Genomic DNA, 16,633 nt, shown 5'->3' with positions numbered 1-16,633 from the left:
AACACATTTGAATGAGCATAACGTTAGTTAAAGCCATGATTGAAAAGCTCTTACAAATTCCCATTCTTCAAGTTTTTTTCTTAAAGAAAATAACTTTTTTGTTTTGTTTTGAGTTTTGTATGCACAGTGACAGTGTCTTGTGGAGGGATTACCTCCTGGCAGGCATTTAATCAGTGTGGCTGCTATTAAAAAAGGAAGGGCTTCTTTCAGTCAACTAAACAGGGGTACACAGCACTGTGTGAGATGCTGAGTCGACAGCTGCCAAGCCAGAATGCAGAAGGTCTTCCTGAAGTCCTGCATCACGCCTAATAGCATCAGGCAAAAATGTTGGATATGCTGGCATGTCTCAAGTTATAATAGACATCTATCCTCAGGCAATGCAACTGAACCCTAAGTGTATGTGTTTTACAGGGAAAAAGGATACAGCATGGTTTAAAAGTCATGATTATTTCCGTGACACAACCACGAATTGCAAATATTGATCAAGGAAAAATTTATTTACAGAGATTTTTCAAATACAAACATAAAATAGCACATTTATATATATTTTTTTTTACAAAAATGAATATTGAAATAATAAACATGGTACAGCACAATACAACATCAATGAGCTAAACATAACAGCGACAAAAATCTATGTCTGGAAGAAGTTTCCTGTCAGTCATACATAACCAACAGAGTTCTACAGTACTGTAAGTGGAATTTTCAATGGACAGAAAAACGTCCATTTACTGCACTTCATAAAAGTACTATAGGCAAAGGCTACATATGCCAAGTTATTATGTTGCATTTTTTGTAATAATGCTGAAAACACAGAGGCTTAATAAAAGATCTATAGGGCTGAATAAGCAGTGGCTAAATGTTTGGGGAAGAGAAATGTGTAGAGAATATACAAAATACTGAAATACTGATAAAGTGGCTTATTGGTCCTTTTATTAAGTTTAATGTATAGATTAAAAAGTGTTGTAACACTGAATTTTAAACCACCAAAAAGAAGTTAAAAAATAAAAAATAAAAGGAAAAGAAAGAAGAATCGCACCAAAAAGGTTTCCTCTCTACTCATTTTGTGCCATGGTCATCATCTGTGTGTGTGTGTGCTTTCAGGAACACCATGCTGAAGGGACCACCAGGTACTACCCCAGGCCTCCAGCACCATCTTCTCACCAATCCCTCAATTAATTCGTGCACGCAGAATGTCACAATTTGCCAACATGGAGCTTTCCTTGCTTACACAGTCATGTATTTGTGGAGTAGACCACAGGTGCGCTCTGGTGAAGAAGCCCTTCCCCATCCAGCCTGGTGGGGTGGCTTTGGTCCACAGTCCACCCCGTTCCCCAGGGCTCCCAGCACCACCCACCATCCCTCCCTGCACCATTTCGGAGTGAAAGCACTTAAAAATTTCCTTTTTGTTGTCATTGTCGTCCAGAAGGCGCCTGCAAGCCCCTCATGCTCCTGGCGGCGGCCCATGCCCTGGGCCGCTCAGTAGGGGTACTGCTTCTGCTTCTTGCCCGAGAAGCAGGCCAGCCAGGTGCACACCAGCATGGCTGCGGCTGCGCCCCCACCTGTGCAGTAGTAGGCCCAGCCAATTTCGCAGGTCCCTGCAAGGGAAACAGAGAGCGACATTATAGGGAAAGCAGAGGTTGTTGTTTCCAAAAATATGTCAGCAGTGGAGAAGGCGCCCCTTGGCCTGCCAAGGCCAAAGAGAGCCTGTGGCACCATTTTCCACAGCAGCTGCTGTCAGAAGAGGGCTTTTCCCCCCTTTCTCTTTTTCTTCTTCTCCAGACAGCTTTTGAGGGTTTATTTGTTTGTTCCAGGAGTACACCCGGTGCCAATGCATGTCATACAAGATGGGGCCTGTCTCCCTTCAGGAGGAACTGGGTGGATCCACCTCTGCCATCACTCAAACTGAACTCAACTGCAAGCCATCAAGTGACAAGGACAATCATGTCCCACTCCCACTGGCATAAATCCTGACCAGGCCACATTGAAATGCCTTCTTTTATTGCTTTGCCCCTGCAACCAAAACCTCGAGGAAGGCAGGGCAGAGAATTATTTAGGAGCTATTTTCTCTCCCTAAATCTCTGCTCTAGTGGTATGCATTTACTGACCAAATAAATGAGCTACCAGACCTCTAAGCATATATTCGGGATGTGTGGTTTCATCTGTGATGGAGATGCTCCTGCCTGTGTAGTCACACGGTGAGAAGGGGCTTTGAAAACTGCTTTCCAAGAAGACTGATTTGGGGCGGCATCAGAAGCAGCACAGCTGTACCTGCCATGCCATGCTCCACAATCCCGTGCATTAGGACCATATGGCAGATGTCTCCATCTGGCAGAGCATGATATGGCGTAAGAGACAGAGCAGGACACTGGATTTTCAAGAGGTGAAATAGAGGCTCTCTAGGGCAAAGGAGCACAGGGACTTCTATGACAGTGGAATCTACAAGTCCTGCCTCTTACGTACGCTGCCAGTAGGGTCAGCAGGCAGTGTGCACGCAGAGCAGTGACGGAGACATCAGCAGTCCAATGGTATCATAACAGTATAGGACTAATAATGACAGCAAAATGGTTGTGTGCTGGTGCAGTGGAAGTAAAGATCCCAGTGGATCCCAGTACTTTCACAAGTTGCCACCACAAGCAGAAGAGGCGTAAGAACTGATCCTTAACTCCCACTAAGGTCAGAGTGCCAGTGAGCACAAGGTTTAATTAAAGTGCAAAAAGAGAGACACTTACCCAATACCCTTATCCCTACCCAATGTTTCCACCCATTACTTAAAACTTCACAGATCTTTAATTCAATGTGTTTTAATAGTGTCACAACAATATAGCCTTGAATGCATTCAAAGGCCTCAGTAATGGTACGGAGCCAAAGTCATCACCAGTGAATAGTGTTGGGGAATCCCACAGTGAACCATAAAGTCATTGCTCCCCTTCCAGGCACCACTGTGCCTGCAGTAGATGAGATGATCACAAAAACAACAGCTACTGAAGAGACTAAGCCTCCTTGCAGAGCTCTCAGAAAATAAAAAGGTGACTGCTGTTACTCCTCAGAATTTCAGTCCATCTCAAAAGTCACTTTCACTTTGGCTGCACCATGTTGGTCATTTTGATTTTGACTGCTTGGGACTCATTACAACTGAAGTTCTCCTTCTCCAGCTGAAGTGTCCCCGTCTTGGGTGACATCTCCCTGCTTTGAACAGTGAGTGCTCTCAGTAAGGTACAAGCAGCAATACAACACCTCTTTTCCACCCTCTGGAAAAAGCAGAAAAACCCATTCTCCTCCCCTCCAGAGAACAGGAGGTAACAACAGTTTCCAGCTAGAAAAAGCTGAAACAGGTGGCACGTCCATACTCTGTCCTAATGGTGTGCTCTAGGGTCAGGCTTTGGGTCAGGCAATTATCAAGTCTGCTAATCCTGCCTTAGGCACAAGATGCACAAGATGTCTGTACACCCCAACATGTCAAAAGCATTAGCATGCCTGAAGGCAAACAGCATGTCCATTGACTGTCTGCAGGATACTGGCAGCCTTGTAAAGAGATGTCAGTGGGAGGCAACGCTTATGTTCGTGGCTGCTCTGAAGACCTCAGGATGACACCACAGCATGCAGTATACTGCATCTTTTCTTCAAAAGTATCAATTTTTTTATTAAAATGAAAGGTCGAATGAAACAAAAATCCTGACATGACCGGAGGACTTCAGGAGCTGAGACCTTGGTTTGGGCTCATTAGTGTCTCTCCTTAATATGCTGCAGTAGAGAGATTTATTTGCTTTTGTAATCTTGTTATGCTCTGTATATCGACACCATTTTTGGCTCCATTACAGAAGACCACACAAAGAGTCTGACTTCCTACAGAGAAGACCATCAGAAACCACAGGGAGCCACCAAGTGCCTGACAATGTCTCTGACACTGATCCTTATCTGACTGCACAGCAGCTCCTAGACAAACCTGTCTAGAACAATTCATTTGCCTGTACACACAAATCTATGACTTATGTTGAGAATTTCAAAACCAGAATTAAGTAGATACTGTATGTCTAAATCCATTGGGCTGCTTTGAAAATGATAGCATTTATACTAGAGTGGGAGGTGCTAAAGCATTTCTTTTGATACTATGGAATCCACCTGATAGGTTTTTTTGAACGGCTAGGTATTCTAAAACTACTAAAGACTTGTAGTGGCAGCTTGAAAAATTAAATCTTTCTCATCATGATGCTTCCAAGTAGAGAAAATAAATGTTAAAACGCTACTTTAAAAATAGTTTAAAGATTTGCCTGCTTGCATTGCCCAAAGCTGTGACCTATATGGAACAGAATGAAGTAAATTTCACCTTTTGCATGGTGTTATTTCAACTTCTGTGCAGAAACCATGGGAGAAGGGGAAAGAGCACCTGATACATATTAAGAAGAAAGAAAGAACTGTTAAGTCAGTGTCAGAGGTGTGCCAACAAATACAACATGCACATTTCAGTCTTGAATGAGGAGAATAACATTTATTTCTCCATATCATGCTCCATTTACCCTAAGGACCACTGTCCTACTTAGTGCTCTAAGGCATGGCAGGCAGCCCCTTGATCTAACAAATGCAATGTAGTTCACAAGTGTGAGCTGGGTCAAGATGAACAAATGCAAGAACAGGAGAGTGCAGAACAATGGATGAAAGAGTAGGGAGCCTGACCTTAGAGCAATAATAACATAGCAATAAACCTGGCCATTATTTCCAGCCTGTGTCAGGAGCAATGGGAGGCCTCAGACAAAACAGTTTGATCTGTACTTGGATGACGCTGAGCAGAACAGCATTTCAAGCTATTGTGCTGAATAAGAACCTGCAGCAGGGAAGGTGTCTGAGGGTATAGGATTTAGCCATACTTTTCATTTTAAGTATAGCTAAGTCCTAAGTTCATAGCTAAGTATAGCTATAAGACCAGAGAGAATCCATTTCAAAGGTACCTGTTGAATGATTGTCTACACTGCTAGCCACATGGCAAACTGAAATAATGGTACCCCTTTTATAACTCTGTATTGCACAAGGAAAAATAAATAAATTTGAAGTTAATTTTTCTGATCTGGTATTCTCATTTTAATATGTGTATGAGCTATTTTAATCCACGGTACCCTAAAGAAAGTTGGTTGTCAATAATTGGGTAATTGAACTGCAATTTAAATTGCAGAATTACTTTTGTTTCACTGTGATATTAAATTCTCAATTTATAAGAAACATGAAGATTTATAAAAAGCAGGGTTGATGAGTAATTAAATGTAGCACAAAATGAGAAGAAATACACCTATAGAAATGTTTTATCATAGAGAAGATAGACTTCGCTTTCTAACTTCATATTTTTACAAGTATTGTAATAACAGGTGATAACAGGTGCTGTAGAAGAACCCTTTCTCATGTTCAGCTTTTATTTCACTGACATCAGTGGGACTAGTCATGTATTCAGAAGCAAGCAGATGGTTATGCGCCTTGTAGAACTGGGCTTAAATTTGACCATCAAGTAGGGCATTTTGCCTTCATAGAGCCCATCATATTAAATGTTAGAAACATTACATTGCAGTTTCCCATTTTCCTGATTTATGTCAAATCTGTAAAATGAAAAGCAAGACTACCTGATAGAATTAAAACAATTAAGTGAAAACTTGTCAATTTTCACGCAAACACAAAAGCTGTTGTTTTCCTCAAGGGAGCACAGGAATACATATATACGTGTCGAAGTGTGCCAGTCTGCTGGGGGGTGTGGAGAGGCATGCAAGAATGTGTACATGTTCTTGCTCATAAGATTGCTGGATCTGGTTTCACGCCAAAGTAAATTCCCCACCAGCTCAAGTACTCTTCTAGCTGATAGAGATGATGTGCCCACGGCAGCTTCCTTCTCTGCACAGAAGTGGTGTTGCTTTTAACGAAACAGTCTTTACCTAACAGGTATGGAGGAGAAGTTGTGGCTTCAGTTCTTTTTAGTTCTGGATCTTTTTTGGGGGGAAAGGTGGGCGGAGAGGAGAGGGGAAGGCAGGGAGGAGAGCATAAATAATTGGAGCACTTGCCTTCTGGTTACTCAGCGAAGCAGGACTGTCCAAGTCAGCTCAGGTAAATTTGTAGCTGGCCATTAAGAACTCTGTTCTCACATTTGGTTTTACTGGGATTGGCAGTAAAAGAGTGTCAGGATTAACTCTGAAATCAGAGAATCACAGGTCTCACAGCTATAGGGCTGGGTGGCCGCTTTCCAAGCAAATAAAAGGAGGCAAGAGTGGCAACATTATGTCCCTCTCCTTTATAAAAGGACTGAAAGAAATTGCAGCCCCCCAGGTTAAAGGACAAAAGCAAGGTGAATGAGGACAGTACCAAAAAAAGACTCAACAGAAAGGAGTCCCATAGAATATAAGACAGTACTTGCTACATTCAAAGAAGTCAAAGAATAAGAAAGGTTAGTTTTGCAGTGATGGATGAGCTTATTAGAAAACACTTCTACGCCTTGTCCTGATTTCTAAGGTAATCTTCAAGGCTGTGATATGTGTCCCCTAGTTCCCTCTCACGCTCCAAAATATAAGACAAATAAAGATTAAGACAAATCTGGGAGTGAGTGAACTTTGGCAACAGAAACTCTGTGGATACTTGATCTCTTGTGGAGCTGTGCCAGGATCCAGTTGCCGAAACAGAGTTTTACCGGGATTTCTACTCGTGATATCTTATAAAAAACACATAGTTATCAAGGTCCTGGAAATAACATATGATGTTCATCTAAAATAACTAATAATTGACACTTATCCAGAATATGAAAGTGTCTTGGATGCAAATTTGTTAATTGCAAGACTTAGTTTCTTAAATATTTGCACCTTCTTTGCTGTTAATGTTAAGACTATCCTGAGCGTGCAGACTGCCAGTATTTGGCAGACTCTATAATCATTTAACCCTAGCTACAGCCTCTTTTCCAAGATGAAGAAAAAAGGTTTTTAGAACTACCCAGGCTGAAGAATACAAATGATACAGCTTTAAAAATAAAACCTACAATTCTTTCTTGCAAAGCCTGTGCAGGAACTCTAATTAACAGCTTCATATGAGAGTCCAGTACTACAGGGGAATGTGAATTCATGTAATCAATGAGGGTGTTGGAAAAAGTAATCAGTGAAGAAAGCAAGGAATGTGATGTTAAGGAATATACAGGGATTTGGAGATGTGAAAGCCACAAATGAATGTAAAAGATAATCAGCTAATTAATAAGAAGGCATGATTATTTTGAAACAAAGCCAAGATAAATTAAATAGTTGAAGAATCTTTTTTTTTTTTTTTCTTGACACAGTTACACAACGAAAAACCATCATGTGAAATCAGCTACAAAAGCAGGAAAAGAAGTCAAAACTTGGAATGCATCCAGAAAGGATTAAAGTAGTTTCGTGAAACAAAGAAAGTGCACTATGTAAGGTAAAAATGCAGCTGAACAAATAGTTTAATATGCAATAATGAATTTGGCGAAGGTTTTTTCTCTCTGTCTGTTGTATGGATAGGACTTTCTCAAGGTCTTTTAAAAAATATATTCTTTCCTACACATGTACAGATCAAGCTATTTTGCTTAATTATAATTGGTCAAGTCAGTTGCATGGGCATTTTGGTATGTAATTAAATGCACGGTGTCTCATAAAGTCCAGAAGTGTAAAAATGGCAAAGGAAATGACAACTTTGAAATTCTCCAGCTCTGCTGTTTGCAGACACTCCCATGGCTAAATCTCCCTTTCTTTGGAGGATTGCATGATTTTGTTTAATCAAAACTCAAATTTGCTGCATGAATGTAAGGTGGAACAATGGAAGAGGAACCGATACCTCCTCCAATACCTCTTCAATGCTTCGCTGAAGAGCGAACTTCAAGCTATTTTAAAGACCTAGTGTATGAGATCCCCTGCAACACTGTCCTCAGGGACAAAGGAGCTGAACTGAGCTGGCAACTCTTTAAGGATGTTTTCCTTAGAGCACAAGAACTGTCCATCCCTCTGGGTAAAAAAGCAGGCACGGAGGGCAGAGAACCAGCACGGCTGAGCAAGGACCTGCTGGTCTGACTGAGGTACAACGTGGAAATGCACAGGCAGTGAAAGCAGGGACACATGGCCTGGGAAGAGCACAGGGATGCTGTCCGGGTGTGCAGGATGGAGGCAGGAAAGCCTCTACTCTGCCCTTGTGTGGCTCCACTTGGAGATCTGCGTCCAGGTCTGGGACCCCCAGCACAAGAAGGATGTGGGGCTGTTAGAACGGGTCCAGAGGAGGGCCACGAAGATGCTCAGAGGGCTGGAGCACCTCTCCTATGAAGAAAGGTTGAGAGAGCTGGGGTTGTTCAGCCTGGAAAAGGTTCCGGGGTGACCTCATTGCAGCTTTTCAATACTTAAAGGGGGCTTACAAAAAGATGGAGAGCGACTTTTTGCTCAGGCAGGCAATGACAGGACAAGGGGGAATGGCTTTAAACTACAAAAGGGGAGATTTAGATTAGAGGTTAGGAGGAAAATCTTCACTCAGAGGGTGAGGCACTGGCACAGGTTGCACAGGGAAGCTGTGGATGCCCCATCCCTGGAGGTGTTCAAGGCCAGGCTGGATGGGGCTTTGGGCAACATGCTCTGGTGGGAGATGTCCCTGCCCATGGCAGGGGAGCTGGAACCAGGTGATCTTTAAGGTCCCTTCCAACCCGAGCCATTTTATGATTCTATGACCTTGTGACAATTACAACGCTCAAAATCTCAAGAGAATAATAGCTCATGTCCTGGTAATGAGGAGCTCTCCTAGCTCACTGGAAGGAGTAAGCAGTAAGCTCACTTACTGCAGGAAGTTATATTAATTTCAACTCTCTTTGGACATCCACAGTGCAGAAATCCACACTGGACCACTTCTCCAGATTCCCTCAGGAGACAAAGGGGAGTTATAAAGTGTGATGTATTTCATCTTAAGGTAGTCATCTAAGGTACATATGGTGGACCCTGCCCTGGCAGCACCTATATTTAAATTCCTTTAACTATGAAGGGATCCCAAATAACTACTTCGGTTGCCCTTTTCAAGCAATAAGAAGCAGCAGGTACTTGCTCCCAGGTGGTCTGAGTCCCCACCTGTAAGTTCCTGCTTGTCTCCATTGACTCCAGAGGGTCCCTGCATGGTCTGACTCAGGCCCTTAGGTTAGACAGAATACATGTGGACCTTGACATAATCACGAGAGGCTTACAAAGAATTAAGAATAGAAGATAGCTGGGTAGCACCAGAGAGGAAAAGTTCCTTGATGAAACACTTTCTTTACTAGCACGTAGGCTGACTCATTCATTTATCTGAGAACTCAGCAGTTGTAGCTTAGGCAAGCTTACAAAAACTGCACTCAGCCACAGTCAAAAAACTTAACTGGTAAAATCTCGGAGTTGTTTGCAGAGAATCTGTGAACAAAGAACCTGGCTTTGTCAGACAGACTGCTCATAAAAATACAGCTTTGAAGCCCTTGCCTTTAATAAGATTCTAATAAATTGTCATACCCTCTAAACACTTTTCTTGATAGTGTTGGCACGGTATGTCAACACTCAGCCAGATGCTGAAATGATGCCACCTAAGGCCAATTAACTAGTTGACAAAGCTTTTTTTTTTTTTTTATTTCACTGCTTTCTGAGTTGTTGGTTTTTTTATGTTGTTGTTTTAGTAACTGCACTGTTTGCTTTTAAAGATCATTTACTCAAATATTTCTATAGCAAAAAACAATTATCAAGTTAACAGTTCTGTTTAAGATATTTCAAAGCCTCTATAAGTGGCAAACGAGAACCTTAATAATAACATTTTCTGGAAACAAATAGCCCTGCCTGCACTGAGAAGCTTCTGAGAACTTTTGAGGACAATTCAGCTTCTTGTTTAGTTCAAGATGGGAGCCAGCCTTTTAACTTTTTTAGCTTACTCTCCAGACAGCCACTCAGGCCAGGAGAGCCTTTTCATAGCAGTTCAAAGACAGACCACCACGGAGGGCAAGCAAAGGTGCGTGTTTGGAGCCATCTGCCTGGGTTGCTTTGGTTGCTGCTGCAGCCTTGCCCCAGGCCTAGGATGTCCCTGTGCGTGATGGGCAGCAACGGAGCATGACAGCTGGAGAACATGAAATAACTGGAGAGGATCTAGTAGGACTTGCAGAAGAAAGAGGGAAGGGGATGTTCCCAGCCTTGGAAGGATGGCATGAACTCAAACAAGCACAGAATTCCTTTCAGGCAGGCTGTGGCAGCAGCACCCAGGTGGGTAGGCAGGGCATGGCGTGCCTACAGCCACACCTGAGTCGTGCAAGCCCTTGCTGCCAGATCTGCGATTTTCACTGCCTTTATTAGCAAAGAAAAGCATCACAAAACTCAAAGATGGACCCCAAAGGTAGGTATGCACACCAAGCTGTTTCTGTGGGATGCTCCTTAGCACAAATGATCACCCAGCGGGGAAAAAAAAAAAAAAAAAAAAAAAAAAAAAGAGGGCTGAGGCAGGACACACACAACATAAAAAAGTAATATCTCACAAAAAGGAGTAGGACATAAAATATTCTGGAGCACTAATCACCCAGGCTGAGCCCTGGCTGCCTGAGTATGCTGTATCCCCTGAAAGGAAGAGAATCTTTTTCAACGTAGTTAAACTTTAAAATTGGAGTTCATCTTAAATATAGTGTCTTCATTCTTTCAGGTTAATAAGGTAAGTGCATAATATCATTTCATACATCTGATGGTAGGGGAGTGGCAGCTGGAGGTGAGATGAAATTTCCTAGGGCACCTAAAATGGCATGAGTCATCTACGTTTAGACAAATGAATCTCACTCTAGATAAGCATTTTGCTGTTCAGGCATTTAGGTGTTGGTCTTGTGTTGCTGTTTTACCAGATGCCAACCAAGGCTTGATTTTGTGAATTAAACTGAACATGTCCTGTCCTCTCCAACACTTCCTGTGGGATTTAGCTGCCTCCACACCCATCACAACTGAGATAAGCATGCAACAACTGAGCAGCCTCTGCATATGCGTCTAGGGAAATTGATGGCCTAAAATGAAGTCTTATTGAGTTTAGACATTCAAAGCCAATTATAATGTAAACACACATATACACCCACATTGTCCTTTAAAAAAATGTGCAAGTTCAGAAGTTTTCTTCACACAGTTGAAGTTTTGCAAAATATGCATTCCTTTGCAAATATCTGGTGCAGCCTTACTTTAAGGCAGGCCCCCTCACTTTAATGAATTTCCTGCTCAAAGAAAACCAAAAAAACAAAAAAAAACAAAACAATTTTTCAGCTGTTATTCTCAGGTGGTACACTTAGGAATGAAAACAAACCAAGGTATTAGTACCTCGAGCTTGGCAAAATTGAATGTGTGCTATATGATATGCTTATAAAGATGGTTGTTTTGGGGAAACTGCTTGCTAATTCCTTTTGCAGACCACAGGATTGTGCACACCCCCCAGTCAGCAGCTCTGTACCGCTGAGCCTGGCATGCCACATCAGTGATGTCCTGCATGGGCTCACAGGTGACTCTTGGGTGTAAATAATGCAGCATAACAATAACAGTTTGCACGGTGACAAGAGATTACAATTGCAATCCTTCCTTAGACGTTTGGTAGAAGAGAAAAGCAGTCACTTAGCATGTGCACTGGTAGTTTATAACTCCAGGCTCTACCTAAGGTAACAATAATTAGACAAAGGACTTTCACTCAGTCACTGACCAAACAATTAGGTTGGTTTTAAACAGTAACATCTTTCTTCTCACCCCTATTTACTAATATTGCCCTCCTTCTAGGAGTTACCACTCGAAAAACGTCACCAGAGGACTTCTCTGGCTCATAGTCTGATGGTTTGGTGGGAACTCAGCTCCACCCAGGATCCAAACTGGGATGCCACAGTATGGAGCACTGCCTCCACACAGGTCCCACCAAATGCTGGGGAGCTGGGAGTCACAAGCAGAGGTGCACAACAGAGACCCGCGAACAACACGACCTCAACCCTGCTGCAACAAAATTTGACAGAGGTCGTTTGTCAAAGTCCTAATTTCTCACTGTGTTTTTTCATGTTGGCAAAAACAGATTGCTTGAGATGAGCAGACAGCAGGTCCTTCTACAGGTGCACCAGTCTGTTTAGAGGTTACTCCCCATCCTCATTAGCAAAACAGCCCATCTATTGAACGTGATTTAATCAACACATGGGGTTGTCTTTGGCACAGTATCTTCAACTGAAGAATGAGTCCTCTTTGTAGAGATCGAGTTGTACAAATGCTTTCATTTGATTGAAAAAAAAAATCAGACCAATTAAATACACAAATGTTTAAGTAAACCATTTGGACGTAGTTCACTTAATAAAAAAACAAATATCCAATTTTAAAGAGAGCAGCAAACCTCTGGGCATTTCACAATGTCAGCTCAGGTTTTCTAGAAGAGAATAACCTAATCCACTTACATGTAAATGAAAGGCATGGTTATTTTTCCTGCAGCCTTTTTAAATATTGCTTTGGAATTTACACAGAAATGTGTGTTTGATAGGGGCGGAGGACAAGGGTCCCCTCTTCACAATCTGGGCTATTTCAGCACTATTTGGAGAGCCTATTAGTCTAATGCCTTTTCAGAGTGCCTGAAGACACAGAGAAGCATTTCTTATCTAGCACACCCACTAAGGATTAGGCTTTTTATGGGTTCTTAGCATTGCTATTTATTTCTTCTATCTAGTTATGAGCATATAACAGACTTTTTTTTGTCTTGTTTTGTTAAAGCCATTTTCATTTAATTGCTAATTTTGGAATATTTCTGGTTAGCATTACATTTCAGATAGCACAATTCAGCTGCTTCTCAACTGAGTCCTTGCAGTCCCTCCTCTGCACCTGCCTCCTGCCCTTCTCATTCTCCTGTGATGTACACGCAGCTCCTGGTTTTTCTTTTCTACATCCAATGTCAACCTTTTTTTTTCATCTTATCTTTTGCAGGTCCCCAGAAAATCTTACTAGCTGCTGAAGCCCTACCTTTGCTGGCTCTGTGGTCAACCCTGGTAAGCTTTGATTTTTACTAACACACGTGCTCTCCAAGGCCCACCTCGTCCGTGCTGCACCAGCTGCTCTGCCATCCTTGAAGAGGAGGCTGAAGCTGTCTCATGTTCAGCATTCCTCTGCTTTGAGAGTAACCACATGCACCAAATCAGGCTTCTGTTGCCGTCCTTTCTAGCACCCCTGGCAGCAGGAGGAGCAGGACCAGCACTCCCATCGCCACCATTTACCCCATCAGCAAATCAGCCCAGGGTTTACAGCAGCTCAGCTTTCCTAAGGGAAGATTTTGAATGCAATGCGTGTATGTGTGGTTCTTGAGGCAACTTGTTTCACAGACTCAGGAATAGAAAGCATATCATTGTGGCTTAATCAGATTAGATATTCAAATGAAAGCAATAATTACTAAAATTTGTCTTGAGAGTTGGTGAGATTAAGTCTTTGAAACATCATTTTTGGTCTGCAGGCTATAATGAGTAAACCAATCTCTAATGATGCAGAAACGACTAGAGGGTTTGGGTTATCATCAACCAAAAGATATTTATCGAACAAGATGAGCAGCATGGCTATTAAACAGACTTTGGACAGTACCGCTTCTTCACAAATGACCTTGGTAACACAGCATCAACCAAGCACTGACATTACCTTAAAAAAATCAAAGCCACACATTTAAATTCACTGCTGGTGTATGTGGAAAAGAAATGTTTTAGTGACAGAGCTGCCTGGTGAAAATCACTGCAGCAGATTTCAGCTCTCATTATAATCTGTTAATGAATGTGTTAACATACGATTCCTGCAGATCAGCATTGCCACCAAGTCTAGGCATGCACAGTACATGCCCTACACAGGTCCAGAAATAAAACAGGAGTACACACCTTCACAGTTAATATAGTATGTTCCCTGCTCATGTTCCTTATGTGTACCTAGATGGAAAGCTGAAATCTTTCACATGGGTTTCTTCACTGCCTTTAATGGTAAAATGACTCAATTTAGGCAAACAAATTACTCAAGAAGCAGGTGTTGAAGGTGGTCTCGGAGACTGCTTTGTGAGCACAACTGTTTAGGGTTACAGTTTGTAGCTGCCTAAGTAATGCCCTCAAGGAGTTCACACTGGCGTGAGACCCACCTTCTCACGGGTTTTCAGAGAAATAACCTGGAAAGGTAACCCTTTTCTGCACTCTGGGGAGAGTGGTGAGTGAAGCCTGGGAAGGGGCAAGTTATCAGGAGGCAAAAGCAAGTGTCATGGGAGCAAGTTTTCCATACTTCATTGAAAACAAAATTAAATATTAATAGCTCAAAAGGATATTGAAGTTCAGAATAACAAGGTAAAGCTACTAGGGCACATTACACACCCCCTGAGCAACACCATTAAGGAGATGCTGGTAACATCATCAGTGGCAGTGGTATAGATAGGTGTTGCTGTTGGTAATGAGAATTTCTGGTCCCATGCCAGAGCAAATGCACTTCAGTACACCACAGGAATAATGTAAGGGAGGGTGACCTGGAGCATCTCTTCCAAGTATATATATATATTTATATATATTTGAAGCTATTTGTGCAACCCTTTACCTTTTGATCTCAACTGATTTGAAAATCATAGAATTGTTTGGGTTGGAAGGGACCTTGAAGATCATCTAGTTCCACCAAATAGAAGAAACATCTCTGAGTTAGAAACAAAAACCCTTGCTCCTGAAGCCTGACAGAAATATCAGGACAAAATAAAAAGACAATGCAGTAGGATTGCATTTAACCCCAGGAGACCATTTTTGTCCATTGTTCTTTGCACTGTGATTACTGCCAGGCTTCCATGAGCTGTCCACACAAAGCTATGGAAAGAGTTTCTGACAGTAATCACAAGGCTTAGCTTGCAGGGTCTCAAACGGAGAGATGTGTGTATGCCTTCCTGGGAGCTGGAGCTCAGTGTGTAAAGAGCTGGGATGATCAGTTTCTCTTGCTCCTGCAGGAGGATTGCGGATCCCTTTCTTCCTCGAGTGACACAGGACCAGAGAGTACTTACAGAGCAGGATAGCAGCAGCTGCATCCATCCTTCTCGCTAAACAAGGACTTGCATGTTCATTCAATCAGATCCTGATCATTCACATTGCTTGCTCCTTAGCTCCCCGCTTGGCCTCTGTTTTCTATCACCCCAATGAGCTCTCTACAAGATCCTCACCCCATGCTGTGTGGGTGTGAGCCCAGCTTCACCGCATCCTTGGCTCTCATTTAGCTCAGTGCAGACATCACCAGTAAGACCAGTTGCTTGCTGCAGAAAAGGCTGTCATAGGGAGCAAATGTTATTTACCAGCTTCTTGAGGTTGTGAGTAAGCAAAACCATATTCCTAAGCTTTGTTTAGAAGGCCATATGCATGCCAGACTGCAGAGACAGCTAACTGCTCTTAATGTGAATTGCCCCAACCCGTGACATGATGTCTTTGATCTGTCCCTGTCCAGATCTCTACAGATGTTAACTCACTGATCACAAGACTATCAAATCTGATGTCTTAAATGTAAATATACATATATAAATTTCTTCATTTATTTTACAATATTTTGCTGGAAAATATTTCCAGAAAGCCTGAAGTCCCCTGCCTTAGCACCACGTCAGACACATGCAGTATGAATACCCTACAGCACACAACTGGGCTGCTCCTCCAAGCCTGCGCTCGTCTCTTTTGCTTTCATGGACAACAAACAGAAGAGCATAATGTCCCTGAGATGCTCTGATGATGACTTACCCAATTCAAACTGGTTGGAAAGGTTACCACAGGTTTGTCTGACTTCTTCGCTGTCCCAGCCAAGAGGATAGAGAGCACAACCAGAGCCAATCAACAAACCTACGAGAGAACAGAAAATAGAAGTTTACACAAGCTGCCCCTTCAGAATCCCAGATTTGAAACAAAACAAACAAACAAACAAACAAAAACCACTCTTTTTGTCCCGAGAACAGTAGGAAATCATTTGGACTTGTACTGCTTTAACCTGCTACATGGTTTTACAGCTGGTCGGTGTGCTGGAGGCAGCCTTGGCGATTCAGCATCAGATGCTGTTGTGGTTTAGCCCGGCTGGCAGCCAAACACCACACAGCCGTTCGCTCACCCTCCCCCCTCCCTCTCCGGGATGGGGGAGAGAAACGGGAAAGTGAAGTCTGTGAGTTGAGATAAAGACAGTTTATTAAGACAGGGAAAAGAATAACAATACTACTACTACTAATAATAATAATATTAATAGTAATAATGTGTACGAAATAAGTGATGCACAATGTAATTGCTCACCACCCGTTGACCGATGCCCAGCCTATCCCCAAGCAGCCAGCCTCCCACCCCAACCCCGGCTAGCCACCCCTATATATTGTTCAGCATGACGTCAGATGGTATGGAATACCCCTTTAGCCAGTTTGGGTCAGCTGTCCTGGGTCTGTCCCCTCCCAGCTCCTGCTGCATCCCTAGCCTGCTCGCTAGCAGGACAGAGAGAGGCTGAAAAGTCCTTGGCTTGGTGTAAGCACTGCTCTACAACAATTAAAACATCAGCATGTTATCAGCGCTCTTCTCATTCTAATCCAAAACATAGCACCCTGCCAGCTACTAGGAGGAAAATTAACTCTGCCCTAACTGAAACCAGGACAGATATCAACCTCAGCTTCTGTCTGAGAGCTTTTA

At 42.6% G+C, this 16,633-nt stretch overlaps 1 protein-coding gene across 1 annotated transcript in view; it reads right to left on the bottom strand.

Moving 5' to 3' along the window:
• Nucleotides 1–476: 476 nt before the first annotated feature.
• The window catches only part of LHFPL6 (LHFPL tetraspan subfamily member 6), a 139,427-nt gene continuing 123,270 nt past the window's right edge, over nucleotides 477–16,633 (bottom strand). Inside the window, exons 3-4 of the mRNA XM_035542456.1 lie at nucleotides 15,713–15,811; nucleotides 477–1,598 (exon numbers count right to left, since the gene is read on the bottom strand). Coding sequence (XP_035398349.1) covers nucleotides 1,480–1,598; nucleotides 15,713–15,811 — 218 coding nt within the window. The 3' untranslated portion in view covers nucleotides 477–1,479. The remainder of the gene's footprint in view (nucleotides 1,599–15,712; nucleotides 15,812–16,633) is intronic.

This window comes from Cygnus atratus, chromosome 1 (assembly GCF_013377495.2).
Source record: "Cygnus atratus isolate AKBS03 ecotype Queensland, Australia chromosome 1, CAtr_DNAZoo_HiC_assembly, whole genome shotgun sequence".
NCBI lineage: Eukaryota > Metazoa > Chordata > Aves > Anseriformes > Anatidae > Cygnus > Cygnus atratus.
This window is presented reverse-complemented; position numbering and strand designations above follow the sequence as displayed.